At 51.4% G+C, this 17,332-nt stretch overlaps 1 protein-coding gene across 1 annotated transcript in view; it reads right to left on the bottom strand.

The window, feature by feature from the left end:
• The window catches only part of col11a1a (collagen, type XI, alpha 1a), a 217,187-nt gene extending 203,681 nt beyond the window's left edge, over positions 1–13,506 (bottom strand). The window contains 1 exon segment of the mRNA XM_052013124.1: positions 13,162–13,506. Coding sequence (XP_051869084.1) covers positions 13,162–13,267 — 106 coding nt within the window. The 5' untranslated portion in view covers positions 13,268–13,506.
• Positions 13,507–17,332: the final 3,826 nt, after the last annotated feature.

The raw sequence follows: 17,332 nt of genomic DNA, 5'->3' as shown, positions 1-17,332 counted from the left end.
TTTGTACATTCTCCCTGTGTCTGTGTGGGTTTACTCTGGGTGCTCCGGTTTCCTCCCACATTCCAAAGATGTACAGGTTAGGAAGTTATGGGCATGCTATGTTGGTGCCGGAAGTGTGGCGACACTTACGGGCTGCCCCCCAAAAATCACTACGCAAAAGATGTATTTCACTGTGTGTTTCGATGTACATGTGACTAATAAAGATCTTATCTTGATTTGGCAGATGAATGCGTGGCTGAGGAATTGGTGCAGCGGGCAGGGTTTCAGATTTGTGGATCACTGGGATCTCTTCTGGGGAAGAAATGACCTTTACAAAAAGGATGGGTTACACCTGAACTGGAGGGGGACCAATATCGTTGCGGGCAGGTTTGCTAACGCTGTTGGGGAGGGTTTAAACTCATTTGGCAGGGGGATGGGAACCTGAGTAGTAAGTTAGAGGTTGGTTCATTTAGTGTACAAGTAGATGCAGCGTGCAGAAAGACTGAGGAAGGATAGGCAGTTGAAAATACAAAATTGCAGTCAATTGGATGGGCTGAAGTGTGTCTACTTTAATGCGAGAAGTATCAGGAACAATGCTGATGAGCTGAGAGCGTGGGTAAGTAGATGGAACTACACCATGGTCAGCATGGACCAGTTTGGCTAAAGGGCCTGCTTCTGTGCTGTATGACTGATTCTATGAGGGGTCTCTGTTGTTGTGAGGCAGCAGCTCTGCCCACTGGACCGCGCTTGGAGAGAGAGAGTTGGGGACGGGGGGGGGGGGGGGAGTGGGAGACTGATCTCCATCCCCAATCCTCTCTCAGCTGGAGGTGCGGCCCCTCCTGGTGCAGCAGTGGAATCAGGGTAGCATCGATCTCCCATCCACTCACTTCAGAGGTCCCTGCAGTAAGTTGCTACACTCTCTCTATCCCTCCCAACCTTCCGGCTGCTTGGTCCCGGAGAGCCGGAATACTGTTCAGGAAGAGGCTGTGAGAAGGATTTCCTAACCTCTGTCTCTGTGAGAGAAACAGACAGCAGTCTGGCATGGACGCACTGCTTATTTTTTTAAACAGAAACCTGAGAGAGAGAGCTGGCTGCATTGAGAGGATCAATGTGTCGTTCAAAGTGCAGCACAGAAGCTGCCTGTGTGCAGGGACAAAGAATGTGTGTGAGAGAGAGGTGGGAGCAAACCTGGGCCCCACCTCAGACCTGCTCCAGTCCCCGGCCAGGCCTGTGATAGGGAACGGATCCGACCACCGCAGACCCAACTCCATCCTGCAACGTGTCAGTGAGAGAGGTCGAGGTGGCATATCGCTCCCACTACTAAACCAGGCCAGCGCTCTCGCTATGAACAAACCTGTGGTTTGTGGCCACAGACAAGCTATTTATAACAAGACAAATTCTTCCAACCCTGTGATCAGGCAAAGCCAGCTCCTACTGACGGAAAATCAGATCTTCACACGGAGGGCTAACAGTAGGGTTTGGAGGAGGGAGAGATGGGAGGAGGAGCAGAGGGAGACGGAGAGAAGGGGAGAAGCAGGGGTAGAGAGATGGGAGAGAATAAGGTGAAGAGGGGGGAGAGAGTGGCCAAAGCAGAGAAAGGGCAGTGAGAGAGGAGGAGAGGGACTCTGAATAGAATCAGGTTTATTATCACTGACAGATGATGTGAAATGTGTTTTCTGTGGCAGCAGTACAGTGCAAGAGATAAAATTAAAATGAGCACAAATTACAAAAACAATGCAAAAAAGAATAATGAGGTGTCCCTCCCTGACCCCCCCCCCCCCAACCTCCTTTATGGGTTCATGAACCATTCAGAAATCTGATGGCAGAGGGGAAGAAGCTGTTCCTGAATCATTGAATGTGGAGTGAGAGCTGGAGAAGAGAAGGGATTGGGGGGCTGGAGGGGGTTACAGACGGGGAGGGATGGAGGAGGTTACACAGACTGGGAGGGCTGTAGGGGCAGGAGCGACTTGGGTCAGTGTGCGTGGGGAGTGGTGGAGGGGTGGATCAAGTTGGGACATAGAGCAGGGTCTGAAGTTCCCAGATCTCTCACAGGGAAATGCCTATGGAACAGATCGGCACATCCATGACCCCCTGGGACTCCCACCCAGAGAAGCAGTAAATTGACTGCAGAGATGGCTGTGAGTCAGGCTCAGTGCCCATCCTGGCAACCCCAATCAAAATTATTTCAAGGCTCTGGAGGCTGGTGAGGAATACTGATCAGGATTCCTCGGGATGAAGAGATTCCTGGAAGAGGCAAGGATTTCAGACCTGATATTCCTCTGGAGTGAGGAGAGATTCAGCCTCTCACTGAAGGGAGGACAGACTCTCTCACCCCACCCCAGGGCCGGGGAGACACGATCCAAAGTTTGTGGGTGATGTTCATCAGAGTGGAGGGGTTGGGGAGGGGGGGTAGGAGTGAAGAGCAGGGACATGGGGGGGAGGAGCAGGGACCGACGCAAGGTCTGGGAGCACATGAGGTGTGGGGGGGGGGGACGTGACGTGTTGGGGGGAGACAGGGAGGAGCATGAGGTGTGGGGTAGGGGGTGCAGAGAACTGACGGAGGCTGGGAGACCAGTGGGGGTGGGGGTGGGGGTGGGTCCGTGGAATCCGCAGGAACAGATCCAGGAGTATGTCTGACTAAACACCTGGTGTCAGCGCAAAGCCTGTGGCACACGAGGAATAACCAGCCCGTGGCCCAGGCTTCAGTGCCATGTCCAGGCCAAGGACAGGGTAGGGAGAGTTTGACCGTGTGGTCCCGAGTGTGGGACCTTTGCTCTGGGAGACCTGTGTTGCTTCCACAAAGGAGGGAAGGTGAAGTGGGGTGTTAGTGCAGGAGTGCAAAATGTTCAGCACCCACACTGACACACTCTCCCCCCCCCACACACACTGACACACTCCCCCCACACACACAAACCCACACACTGACACACTCCCCCCACACACACAAACCCACACACTGACACACTCCCCCCCCACACACTGACACACTCCCCCCACACACACACCCACACTCTACGCACACTGATACACACCCCACACACATACTGACACATTGACACACTCCCCCACACAGCTACACACTCCCCCATCCACACTGACACACTCCTCTAACACACTGTCACACTTGCCCCACACATGCACACTGACACACTCCCCACACACATACTGACACACTGACTCTCTCCCCCCACCCACAGTGACACACTCCGCTACACACTTCCCCCCCCACCCCCAATCCACACTGACACATTCCCCCTCCCCACACACACTGGCGCACTCCCTTACATTGACACACACATTCCCCCCACACTGACACACTCCCACACAAACACTGATGCACCCCAGTGTCTTCAGTTTCACTAGGACAACTACAGTGTTCTGGAGCTGGACGTACAGCGATCTTTGGAAACAGGTAACGGGTCAGTGATAAACAGAGGCAGATATTTGAACAGCTCGTTCCAAGCACCCAGAAGGAATTTATCCCGATTAGAGCAATTCCATGGGAACAAGAGCCCATCCGTGGTTAACTAAGGAGGAGCAGATAATGTTAGAGTGACAGAGCAATACAGCACAGATACAGGCCCTTCGGCCCAACCAGTCCATTCTGACCACGGTGCCCACCCAACTAGTCCCAATTTCCTGCGTTTGGCCCATATCCCTCCAAGCCCCGCCCCTCCATGCACCTATCCAAGTGCTTCTTAAATGATCCTGTTTTACCTGCCTCACCCACTTCCTCTGGCAGCTCGTTCCATACACTCACCACCCTCTGGGTGAAAAAGTTGCCCCTCAGGTCCCTTTTAAATCCCCTCTCACCTTAAACCTATGCCTCCTAGTTTTGGACTCCCCTACCCTGGGGAAAAGATTGTTACCGACCGCCTTATCTATGCCTCTGATAATTTAAAACATTTCTATAAGGTTGCCCCTCATTCTAAGGAATGAAGACGTAGCCTGTCCAACCTCTCTGTAACTCAGGCCCTCAAGTCCTGGAAACATCCTGGTAAATCTTTTCTGAACTCTTTCCAGCTTAAGCACATCTTTCCTTTAACAGGTGACCAAAACTGTACACAGTGCTCCAAGTGTAGCCTCACCAATGTCTTCTACAACTGCAACATAATGTCCCAATTCCTGTAGTCAGTGCCCAATCAAGAAGAAAAGCTGAACATAAAGCAAGTCCATATGGTTTCATGAAAGGCAAATCATGTTTGACAAGTGTTTGTTTTTGAGGATGTAAAAAGCAGATTAGATGGAAAGGCCCTGTAGATATGGTGCATTTGGACTTCCAGAGACATTTGGGAAGGTTCTACATAAATGGTTGTTGCAGAGGTTCAGAGTTTATAATACTGCAGGAAGTGGGTGAGCACAGATTGAAAACGGAGTTGGAATAAATGGGTCCTTTTCAGTTGGAAGGGTTTAACTAGTGGAGTACCCCAGTGATTGGTTCTCAGCCTTCAATTATTTACTATTTATATTAATGACCTGGAGAAGAGAATAAAATGCAAGGATCCAAGTTAGCCAAGGATCTGCGAATAGATGGAAGGGTGTGTTTGTGCAACAGGATATACTGTAGATCAGAGTGATACAGTACTGAAACAGGCCCTTTGGCCCACCAGGTCCGTGCCAACCATCAACCCCTTATTTTTATGTTCCCCCTACATTCCCATCAACTCTCTCTTTCCACCCCCCCACCCCTGATTCTACCCCTCACCCACACACTAGGGACAAATTACAGTGGCTAGTTAATCCACCAACCTGCACATCTTTGGGATGTGGGAGGAAACCAGAGCACCTGGGGAAAACCACGTGGTCACAGGGAGAATGTGCAAACTCCACACAAGCAGTGCCGGAGGTTGGGATCGAACCCAGGTCTCTGGAGCAGTGAGACAGTGGCTCTGCCCCCTAAAAAGCAGCCCTGGCAGAGGATAGATTGAGTAGGTGGGCAAAAACCTGGCATGGAGTTTATGTGGGGAAGTGTGAGGTCATGCCCTTTGGTACAGGGTGCTGGTGTGGCCACACCTGGAGTAGTGTGCACAGGTCTGGTCCCCTTACCTAAAAAGGACAGAGTAGCATTGGAGGAGTTTCACCAGCTTAATTCCTGGGATGAGAGCGTTGTTTTGTCAAGAGAGGCTAAACAGACTAGGTCTGCATCCCTTGAAGTTTAGAAGAACGAGGGAGACCTTACTGAAACATCTCAGATCCTGAGGGGCAGGACAGGGGAGATGTGGAGATGTTTCCACCAGTGGGAGAGTCTCGAACGAGGGGACACAGTTACAGGATCAGGGGGTGGACATTTAAAACTGAGGCGTGTAGGGACTTCTTCTAACAGAGGAAGGTGAATCAGTGGAATTCTCTGCCCCAGAAGGTGTGGAGACTGGATCACTGGGGGGATTTAAAGAGGAGGGAGGTAAATGTTTGAAGCATTAAAAGGACCAAGAATAACAGGTCAATAGTGTGGTAAAGAAGGCGTATGGCATGCTTGCCTTCATTAGTTCAGGCACTGAGTTCAAGAGACAGGATGTTATGTTGCAGCTTTATATAAATTCTGCTGAGGCCACATCTGGAGTATTGCATTCAGTTCTGGTCGCCTCATTATAGAAAGGATGTGGAGGATTTGGAGAGGGTGTAGAAGAGGTTTACCAGGATGCTGCCTAGTTTGGAGGAGATGTGCTATGGGAAGAGGTTGGATAAGCTAGGGCTGTTTTCTCTAGAGCAGCGGAGGCTGAGGGGAGATTTGAACTAAGTTTATAAAATTATGCGAGGTATAGATGGCCAGTATCTTTATCACAGGATTGAAATGTCTAGTACAAAGGGTATAGAACATAGAACAGTACAGGACAGGAACAGGCCCTTCGGCCCACTATGTTGTGTCGAACCAGTTACATTAGTAATAAAATGCTCAATGAAACTAATCCCTTCTGCCTACACAATGTCTATATAAGATATCTTTATTAGTCACATGTACATTAAAACACACAGTGAAATGCATCTTTTTTGCATAGAGTGTTCTGGGGACAGACCATAAGTGGGTCGCCATGTTTCCGGCGCCAATATAGCATGCCCACAACTTCCTAACCCGTACGTCTTTGGAATGTGGGAGGAAACCGGAGCACCCGGAGGAAACCCACGCAGACACAGGGAGAACGTATAAACTCCTTACAGACAGTGGCCGGATTTGAACCCGGGTCGCTGGCGCTGTAGAGCGTTACACTAACCGCTACACTACCATTTCCCTCATATTCATGTGCCTATCTAAGAGCTTCTTTAATGCCCCTGTCATATTTGCCTCCACCACCACCCCAGGCAGTGCATTCCAGGCACCCACCACTCTGTGTAAAAAAAAACTTGCCCCACACATGTCCTTTGAACTTACCCCATATCACCTTAAATGCATGCCTTCTGGTATTAGACATTTCAACCCTGGAGAAAAGATACCAGCTGTCTACTCTATCTATGCCTCTCAATCTTATAAACATAGAACACTACAGCACAGTACAAGCCCTTCAACCCACAATGTTGTGCCGACATTTTATCCTGATCTAAGATCTATATAACCCTTCCCTCCCACATAGTGCCCTATTTTTCTATCACTCATTTGTCTATCTAAGAGTCTGTTAAATGTCCCTAATATATCTGCCCCCACAACCTCTGCAGACAGTGCGTTCCACGCACCCACCGCTCTCTGTGTAAAAAAAAACTTACCCCTGACATCCCCCTTATTCCTTATTCCAAACACCTTAAAATTATGTCCTCTCATGTTAGCCATTGTCGCACTGGGAAAAAGTCTCTGAATGTCCACTCGATTTATCGGATCTCCCCTCAGCCTCTGCTGCTCCAAAGAGAACCACCTAAGTTTGTCCAACCTCTCCTCAAGGCACATGCCCTCTAATCCAGGCAGCATCTTGGTAAACCTCTTCTACACCCTCTCCAAAGCCTCCATATCCTTCATGTATTGGGGTGACCCGAACTGAATGCAATACTCCAGATACGGCCTAACTGAAGGTTTATAAAGCTGCAGCATAACTTCCTGTCTCTTGAACTCAGTTCCTTGACGAATGAAGGCAGGCATGCCATATGCCTTCTTTACTGCCCTACTGATCTGTATAGCCACTTTTAGGGAGCTATGGACTTGGACCCTCTGCTCATCAACACTGTCAAGGGTCTTGCCATTAATCGTGTACTGTCTCTTTACGTTTGATCTCCCAAGGTGCAACACTCCACATCTCCCATTTCTCCGCCCATATCTGCAACTGATCTATATCCCGCTGTATCCTTTGCCAGACTTCTATGCAATCCACAACACCACCAATCTTCGTATCATCTGCAAATTTACTAACCCACCCATCTACATTTTCATCCAGGTCATTTATATATATATCACAAACAGCAGAGGTCCCAGTACGGATCCCTGAGGAACACCACTAGTCACAGACCTCCAGCTAGAATAAGTCCCATCGACCACTACCTTCTGTCTTCTATGGACTAGCCAATTCTGAATCCAAACGGCCAATTCACCATGGAGCCCATGCATCTTAATCTTCCGGGTGAGCCTCCCATGAGGGACCTTGTAAAGCACCTTACTAAAATCCATGTAGACAACATCCATAGCTCTACCTTCATCAATCACCCTCATCACCTCGTCAAAAAACTCAATCAAGTTTGTAAGACATGACTTTCCCCACACAGAGTCCCTAATTAGGCCATGGTTTTCCAAATGCTCATAAATCATATCCCTGAGAATCCTCTCCAGTAACTTACCTACCACTGATGTGAGACTCATTGGTCTATAGTTACCAGGATTATCCCTGTTTCCCTTCTTAAATAATGGAACAACATTAGCTACTCGCCTGTCCTCCAGGACCTCACCTGTGGCTAGAGAGGACACGGTCAAGGCCCCAGCAATCTCATCTCTTGCCTCTCTCAATAACCTGGGGTATATCCCATCAGGCCCCGGGGACTTATCCACCTTAACGCTCTTTAAGAGACTCGACACAACCTCCTCCTTTATCTCGAAATGCCCCAGCTGATCCACACTGACCTCCCTGCCCTCCATGTCCTTCTCCTCGGTAAATACTGATCAAAGTACTCATTAAGGACCTCACCCACATCCTTTGCTCCGAGCACATGTTCCCTCCTTTATTCCCTACCCTCTCCCTAGTTATCCTCTTGCTCTTGATGTCTGTATGGAAGGCCTTGGGATTCTCTTTATTCCTACTTGCCAAGGACTTTTCATGGCCCCTCCTCGCTTTCCTGATTCCCTCTTGAGTTCCTTTCTGGCTCCTTTATAATCCTCAAGGGCTCTGTTTGATCCTGAGCTTTACATACTTTTCCTTTTCCTTCTTGACTAAATTCACCACCTCTCTCGTCATCCAAGGTTCTCTTCCCCTGCCATCCTTGTCCTTCCTTCTCACTGGAGCATCCCTGTCCTGTACTCTGTGCAGTTGGCTTTTAAACACCCTCCACATGTCAGGCATGGACTTGCCCAAAAACAGCTGTTCCCAATTAATTCTCCCTAGTTCTGCCTAATGTCCCCATAATTTGCCCTTCTCCAGTTTAATACTCTCCAGCAAGGTCCATACTTATCCTTATCTACAGCTATCTTAAAACTTAAGGAGTTGTGGTCACTGTTCCATAACTGTTCTCCCACTGAGAGGTCGCTCACCTGGTCAGGCTCGTTACCCAACACCAGGTCCAGTACAACCCCTCCTCATTGGACTATCTACATATTGATTAAAGAAACCCTCCTGGATGCACCTGACAAATTCTGCCCCGTCTAAACCTCTTACACTAAAGAGGTTCCAGGTTATATTAGGGAAGTTGACGTCCCCCATGACAACAACCCTATTAATGACCCTATAAATGACCTGGATGAGGAAGTGGAGGGATGGGTTAGTAAGTTTGCGATGACACAAAGGTTGGAGGTGTTGTGGATAGTGTTGAGGGCTGTTAGAGGTTACGGTGGGACGTAGATAGGATGCAAAACTGGGCTGAGAAGTGGCAGATGGAGTTCAACCCAGATAAGTGTGAAGTGGTTCATTTTGGTAAGTCAAATATGATGGCAGAATATAGTATTAAAGGTAAGACTCTTGGCAGTGTGGAGGATCAGAGGGATCTTGGGGTCTGAGTCCATAGGATGCTCAAAGCAGCTGCACAGGTTGACTCTGTGGTTAAGAAGGCATATGGTGTATTGTCCTTCATCAATCGTGAAATTGAATTTAGGAGCCGAGAGGTAATGTTGCAGCTATATAGGACCCTGGTCAGACCCCACTTGGAGTACTGTGCTTAGTTCTGGTCACCTCACTACAGGAAGGATGTGGAAGCCATAGAAAGGGTGCAGAAGAGATTTACAAGGATGTTGCCTAGATTGGGGAGAATGCCTTATGAAAGCAGGTTGAGTGAACTCGGCCTTTTCTCCTTGGAGCAACAGAGGATGAGAGGTGACCTGATAGAGGTGTACAAGATGATAAGAGGCACTGATCATGTGGATGGTCAGAGGCTTTTTCCCGGGGCTGAAATGGTTGCCACAAGAGGACACAGGTTTAAGATGCTGGGGAGTAGGTATAGAGGAAATGTCAGGGATAAGTTTTTTACTCAGAGTGGTGAGTGCGTGGAATGGGCTGCTGGCAATGGTGGTGGAGGCAGATACGATAGGGTCTTTTAAGAGATTTTTGGATAGGTACATGGAGCTTAGAAAAACAGAGGGCTATGGGTAAGCCTAGTAATTTCTAAGGTAGGGACATGTTCGGCATGACTTTGTGGGCTGAAGGCCCTGTATTGTGCTGTAGGTTTTCTATGTTTCTATTAGTTTTACACCTTTCCCTAATCTGCTTACATATCTGTTCCTCAATGTCCTGGTGGCTATTGGGGGGGGGGGGGGGTCTTCAGTATAATGTAGTATAATAAAAGTGGTCATGGAACATACAGAGACTTACAGGGATGATGCGATGGAAGATGAAGGGCCTGAAGGGTAAAGGGGTGTGGTGTTTAAAGAGGTGCATGGCAACTCATGTCTCACAAACTGGATTGAGGTGACTGGGTGAATTGGTGAGGCCAGGGCCGTAGATGTTGTCTGCATGGACTTTAGGGAGGCCTTTGACAAGGTTCCTCATGGTAGGCAGATCCGGAGGGTGAGATCACATGGGATTCAGGCTGAGCTGGCCAGTTGGATACAAAACCAGCTTGGTGGAAGGAGTCAGATGGTTGTAGGGAAGGGGTGTTTCTCGGATTGGAGACCTGTGACCAGCGGTGTGCCACAGGGATCGTTGCTGGGTCCACTGTTGTCTGTCCTATTAATGATTTGGATGAGAATGTACGTGGTCTGATTAGTAAGGCTGCAGATGTCACCAAGATTGGTGGTGTGGTGGACAGTGAAGGTTGTCTAAGGTTACGACAGGATCTGGATCAACTGGGAAAGTGGGCCAAGGAATGGCAGATGGAATTTAACTTGGACAAGTGGGAAGCGATGTATTTTGGGAAGTTAAACGAGGGCAGGACTTGCATAGTAAATGGTGGGGAACTGTTGTAAAACAGTGAGACCTAGGTACATGGTTCCCTGAAAGTGTGACATAGTTAGACAGGGTGGTGAAGAAGGCATTTGGCACGCTTGCCTTCATCAGTCAGGGCATTGAGGACAGGAGGTGGGAGGTCATGTTACAGCTGTTCAAGTCACTGGTGAGACCCCACCTGGAGCTCTGGGTGCAGTTCTGGTCACCCAGACACAGGGAGGATGTGATTGAACTGGAGAGGGTGCAGAAAGGATTCTCAAGCATGTTGCTGGGACTGGATGGCTTGAGATATAAGGAGAGACTGGATGGCTGGGACTGTTACCCTTGGAACATAGGAGACTGAGGGGCGATCTTGTAGAGGTTTATAAAATCACATGGGGCATAGATAAGGTGAATGGTCACAGTCAATTTCCCAGGGTAGGGGAGTCTAAAGCCAGAGAGCACAGGTTTAAGGTGAGAGGGGACCTGAGGGGCAACTGTTTCACACAGAGGGTGGTAGGTGTATACAATGAGCTGCCGGAGGAGGTGGGTGCAATAACAACATTAAAAAGACACTTAAACAGGTACGTGAATAGGAAAGGGTTAAAGGGATATGGGCCAAATGCAGGCAGATGGGATGAGCTCAGGAGCAGAATTAGACCCCTGGGTCGGGATTAATGATTTGGGCCAAATGGCCTGTTTCATGCTGTGTGACTGTGATACACAGTGACCCACACTCCATCCTGTCTGCACACCCCCACACTGTCTGTACCCCTTCCCCCACATCCCAGTCTGCACCCCTCCCCCACACTCCAGACCATCTGCACCCCTCCCCCACCGTCTGCACCCCTCCCCCACACTCCAGACCGTGTGCACCCCTCCCCCCACCACCTGCACCCCTCCCCCACACCCCAGGGGGGAGAAGGGGTTCCCCTTAGCCGGCTGCTGGGACCTGGCTGTGGGAGTGGGTTCAGTGGGGGCGGAGAGGTGCTGGGGCAGGGAGTGAGCACAGAGCTAGCACCGCTCAGCTGGATGGGCAGAGCGGTCTCACGCGTTAGGAGGATATACCGTTTATAATCAGTGCTCGTCAGACCCGCTGCCGTGAGGGAGCTTCGCGTCGGGTCCCCGGCCGTGAGGGAGCCTCGCGTCAGACCCGCTGCCGTGAGGGAGCCTCGCGTCAGACCCGCTGCCATGAGGGAGCCTCGCGTCGGGTCCCCGGCCGTGAGGGAGCCTCGCGTCGGGTCCCCGGCCGTGAGGGAGCCTCGCGTCGGGTCCCCGGCCGTGAGGGAGCCTCGCGTCGGGTCCCCGGCCGTGAGGGAGCCTCGCGTCAGACCCGCTGCCGTGAGGGAGCCTCGCGTCGGGTCCCCGGCCGTGAGGGAGCCTCGCGTCAGACCCGCTGCCGTGAGGGAGCCTCGCGTCGGGTCCCCGGCCGTGAGGGAGCCTCGCGTCTGACCCGCTGCCGTGAGGGAGCCTCGCGTCAGACCCCCGGCTGTGGCCGGACCGCCAGCCCCGCTGCGGAGCCCGGGCGCCGGGGTTCCTGGCGGCAGGAGAGCGGACGGGAGCGAGCGGACGGGGAACGGGCGCTCCAGCGGCTCCGGACCCGAGGGCTGGACCGGTTTACGCTGTCAGAGCAGCGCCACACACACCTTGCGGACCATTGACACGCAGTCCAGCCCCGGGGAGGGGCAGAGACCCGTCGCTGCCAGCCAGCTGCGTAAGGCCATTCGGCCCGTCACACGGCCGCGAGTTCATGGCCAACAACTGTCAATTATCTGGGGGAAGCTGGGTGGGTGGAGAGAGGAGGGAGACAAAGGGGGGAGAGAGGGGGAAGAGGGGAAGGGAGGGGGAGAGTGTGAGGGGGAGAGAGGGGGAGAGAAGGGGAGGGGACGAGGAGGGGGAGGGAGAGGGGACGAGAGGGAGAGAACGGAGAAAGATAAAAGGGAGAGAGAAAAGAAAGGAGAGAGAACGGAGGAAAAATGGAGAGAGGATAATAGGGAGATGGAGAGTGAGGGAGGGAGGGAGGGAGAGTGAGGGAGGGAGGGAGGGAGAGGGAGGGAGTGGGAGGGAGGGAGAGTAAGGGAGGGAGGGAGAGGGAGGGAGAGGGAGGGAGGGAGAGGGAGGGAGAGGGAGGGAGAGGGAGGGAGGGAGAGGGAGGGAGAGGGAGGGAGGGAGAGGGAGGGAGAGGGAGGGAGGGAGAGGGAGGGAGGGAGGATGAGGGAGGGAGAGGGAGGGAGGATGAGGGAGGGAGAGGGAGGGAGGATGAGGGAGGGAGAGGGAGGGAGAGCGAGGGAGGATGAGGGAGGGAGAGGGAGGGAGGATGAGGGAGGGAGAGGGAGGATGAGGGAGGGAGAGGGAGGGAGGATGAGGGAGGGAGAGGGAGGGAGGATGAGGGAGTGAGGGAGGGAGTGAGTGAGGATGAGGGAGGGAGGGAGTGAAAGGGAGATGGAGAGTGAGGGAGAGTGTGAGAGCGAAGGCGAGGGAGAGACTGAGGGAGAAGGGAGAGTGAGGGAGAGGGAGGGATAGAGTGAGGGAGAACGGGAGGGGGAGGGAGAGCGGGAGAGAGAGAGTGAGGGAGGGAGAGGGTGAGGGAGGGAGAGGGAGCGGGATAGTGAGGGAGGGAGAGGGTGAGTGAGGGAGGGAGAGGGTGAGGGAGGGAGAGCGGGAGGGAGGGAGGGAGGGAGGAGGCGCAGTCTCCGAAGCCTACCTGCTGCCGCGCTGCAGCCCCGGAGGACGCCGCTCAGAACCAGGGTGCAGAGGAGCTGCCGCCAGAACCGCTTCAACTTCCACCTGGTGTCTGACCTCCCGGTCATGGTGGCGAGTGTCCGGAGCGGGGAGGGGAGCGGGGAGCGGTCGCAGACTGTCCGGCAGAGATCGGGGCAGGCTGGGGGGGTCACACGTCCATGAAGCTCCGGCTCCGCAGCCTCTCGGTCTCGGTCCCGGGCCGTGGGCTCCCACTCTCCGTCTGACAACTGGCGAGAGTCGGCGGAGCCGGGACAGGCGGCAGGAGCGTCACGGCGCTGGGAGACCAGGTCCAGACTGGGGGAGGAGGGAGGAGGGAGGAGGGAAGGAGGGAGGGAGGGGGAGAGGGGATGAGGCTGAGGAGGGGGCTTGGGTTGGGGGGGAGGAGACTGAGAGCGGCTCAAACTCAGCCCGTCAGTCACGGCAGCGAATCAGCCTCCGCTCGGAGCCAGTTCATTGGAGAGGCAGCGTCTGGAAGAGATTCGGGGAGAGCGGGACTCGGTCGCAGCAGCGCACCGGGAACAGGGGAGAGGGGGGTGTGAGAGCGGGGAGAGGGATGAGGGAGGGAGGGAGAGGGGAGAGGGATGAGGGGAGAGGGATGGAGTGGGAGGGATGAGGGAGGGCGGGAGGGAGGGGGAGAGGGATGAGGGTTGGCGGGGGAGAGGGATGAGGGGGAGAGGAGTAGAGTGAGCAGGGAGAGGGAGGAGGCGGAGAGAGAATCAGAGCAGGGGAGGGAGAGGGAGGGAGGGAGGGAAGGGGAGAGAGGAGGGAGGTGGAGAGAGGGAGGGAGGTGGAGAGAGTGAGGGAGAGATACAGAGAGGGAAAGAGAAGATCAGGAGGAAAGAGCAAACTTGACAGAGGATAGAGGTGGGAGAGAGGTGGGGAGGGCAGAGAGAGAGAGTGGAAATAGAGAGAGGGAAGGAGACAGAGGGGAAGACAGGGTTGGAGAGATAAAGGGGGTAGAGAGGTGGGTGAGTGAGAGGGGGGAAAGAGAAGGGTACTAGCCAAGACTATCCAATCTCTCCATATAACTACAGCCTCCATTCCAGGCAACATCCTGGTGAATCTCTTCTGCATGCTCTCTATTGCTACCACATCCTTCCTATAGTGACCACAGTTGAACAGGTGCGTGGATAGGAAAGGTTGAGAGGGATATGGGCGGAACGCAGGCAAATGGAACTGGCTTAGATGGAAATCTTGGTCAGCATGGACCAGTTGGGCTGATGGGCTTGCTTCCGTGCTGCATGACTCTATGATGACCTTCTTTGTTATCTATGACTCCACCAATTTTTGTGTTGTTTTCAGACTTACACCACCTACAACTACAAATCTCAACACCTACAATTCTCATCCAAGTCATCTCTATATATAACTAACAACGCTGGTCCCAGAGCTGATCATTGAGGTACACCACAGGTTACAGACCTCCAGTCAGGAAGTCACTCATACACCACCACCCTCTGCCTCCTATCACCCAATAAATTTTCAATCCAGTTTTCCAATGTGCCTCAGATCCTTTGTCCCTTAACCTTCTGGCCCAGCCAATCATAGAGGATCTTGTCAAATCCTCACTAATGTCCAAGTAAACCACGTCTATCGCTCTGGCTTCATCAATTTTCCTAGTCGTCTCCTCAAAAAACTCAGTCAATCTGTGAGATATGATCTTCCAGTACCTCACCTGTAGATAACAAAGATGCAAAAATCTTCATCAATGTCCCATCAACCTCCTCCCTAGCTTCCATTAGCATCCTGGGATAGATCCCATTGGGCCCTGGGGATTTATCCACCCCAATGTGCTCCAATATTTCTAGAACCTCCTCCTTCCTGATGCAAACATTCTCCCGAATGTCAGTGTACCCCTCCCCTAATTCTCTAGCCTCCATGGGACTGGGATATTACAGCTATAAAACATGGTTGAAGGAGAGGCAGTACTAGCAGCTCAGTGCAAGTGGGGTATAGATGCTACAGGTATGATAGAGCTGGAGGTAAGAGAGGAAGAGGAATTGCTATTTTGGTTAGGAAGAAATTCATGCCGGTAATTAGAGGGTATTCTTGGGGGATTGTCCAGTGGGGTTATATGGGTGGAACAAGAAATAAGAAGTGGGTAATCATTTTGCTGGGATCGTACTATAGGTCACCCCAATAGTCTGTGGGAATTGGAGGAGCAAATACGTACGAAGATTGCAGACAGCTGTAAGAATGATAGTAGTAGGTGGCTTCAACTTCCCAATAATTGACAGAGACTGCCATTGTGCAAAGTGAGGATCATGAGCTGGGTTGTGGATAGTGCTAGGGCTATAGCAGGCAGTAGATCAATTGGAGAGTTGGCAGATGGAATTTAATCCGGACAAGTGTGAGGTGATGCACTTTGGGAATTCAGATAGGTGTCAGACATATACGGTAAATGGTAGAGCAAGAGGATTGTTGATGAACAGAGAGACCTAGGTATCCAAGTCCATAGCTCCCTGAAAGTGTCAACACAGGCGGATAGGGTGGTGAAGAAAGTTACAGCAGACTTGCCTTCATGCATGAGCGCATAGAATACAAGAACTGGGATGTTAGGTTGCAACTTTACAAAACACTGGTTTTGTATTGTGTACAGTTCTCGTCACCACACTACAGAGAGGATGTATTTGTGCTGGAGAGGGTGCAGGGGAGATTCACCAGGATGTTGTCTGGATTGGAGCACTTATGGAGTTATGGAGAGAGCTTGAATAGGCTGGGCTTGGTTTCCCTGGAGCAAAGGAGGCTGAGGGATGACCAGAGAGAGCCACAGAGTTGATCATCACAGAATCAGGTCCTTCGACCCAACTGGTCCATGCCGACCAAGATTCCCATCTAAGCCAGTCCCTTTTGCCTGCGTTTGACTCATATCCCTTTTAAACCTTTCCTATCCATGTACCTGTCCAAGTACCTTTTAAGTACCAAGTACCTATCAACTAACACTATGAAAGGCTTACATAGCCATAATTTTTCTTCCCATTGCAGGGGTATCAAAAACAAGAGGACACAGGTTTAAGGTGTATCACACTTCTCTTCATAATGCTATTGTTTCTTAACCCACAATCGGACAGCACCCCCTATTTCCTGCCTCCATTTCTTAACCTACATCAATACAAGACTGACAGTGGTTCAGCTATTGCACCAGTAACTCAGAGGCCTCGGTAACAATCTAGTGACACAAGCTCAAATCCCACTGGCACCTGTGGAATTCAGTAAATAATTCAGACCTTAAGTATTCATGATCTGTACCACCAAGATGGACAAGGACAAAAGGAACTTCAGAACTTCCTCTTAATTTCCTTATTAAGTGTACTCCTACATCCCTCACACTCAAGGGATTCACATGATCCCTGCACCTGACCCATGCCTCCTTTTTCCTGACCAGAACCTCAATATCCCTTGTCAGTGAGAGGGTAGTAAATCTCCAGAATGTTCTGTCCCCGAGGATGGTGGAGGCCAGATCATCAGATATATTTAAGATGGCGATAGATAAATATTTAAGTTCAAGGAATTGAGAATATGGGGAATTGAGAGCAGCATAAACCAGCCATGATCACATTGAATGGTGAAGGCTCGAGGGCCTGGTGACCTACCCCTGCTCCTGGCTTTCTGTGTTCTTGTGAATGTGCAAATTCCACAGAGACAACACTAGAGCTTAGGATTGAACCTGGATCACTGGAACACTGAGGCAGCAGTCTAGTTTAAGAATTTACCCATTATTTTTCTAATTTGACCTATTCCAGTGCTGAGAGTTCAGATTTGGAAAGGGTTGTCCTTAGAGCACTAATCGCATGGTTGGATGAATCCTCAATCAGAACATTAGAGGTGGAGACACAAGAGACTGCAGATGCTGGAATCTGGAGCAACACACGGAGCACTGCAGGAGCTTGACAGGTCAGGCAGCATCAGTCTGGATGAAGGGCCTCGACCCAAAGTGTTGACTGTCCATTTCCCTCCATAGATGCTGTCTGACGCGCTGAAAATGCTAGAGGCATTGTTAAGATAAGATATCTTTATCAGTCATATGTACATTGAAACACAGTGAAATGCATCTTTTTGCGTAGAATGTTCTGAGGGCAGCCCGCAAGTGTCACCATGCTTCCGGCGCCAACATAGCATGCCCACAACTTCCT

Source organism: Pristis pectinata, chromosome 3 (assembly GCF_009764475.1).
Source record: "Pristis pectinata isolate sPriPec2 chromosome 3, sPriPec2.1.pri, whole genome shotgun sequence".
Lineage (NCBI taxonomy): Eukaryota > Metazoa > Chordata > Chondrichthyes > Rhinopristiformes > Pristidae > Pristis > Pristis pectinata.
The sequence above is the reverse complement of the archived record's forward strand: the minus strand, read 5'-3'. Positions and strand labels throughout refer to the sequence as shown.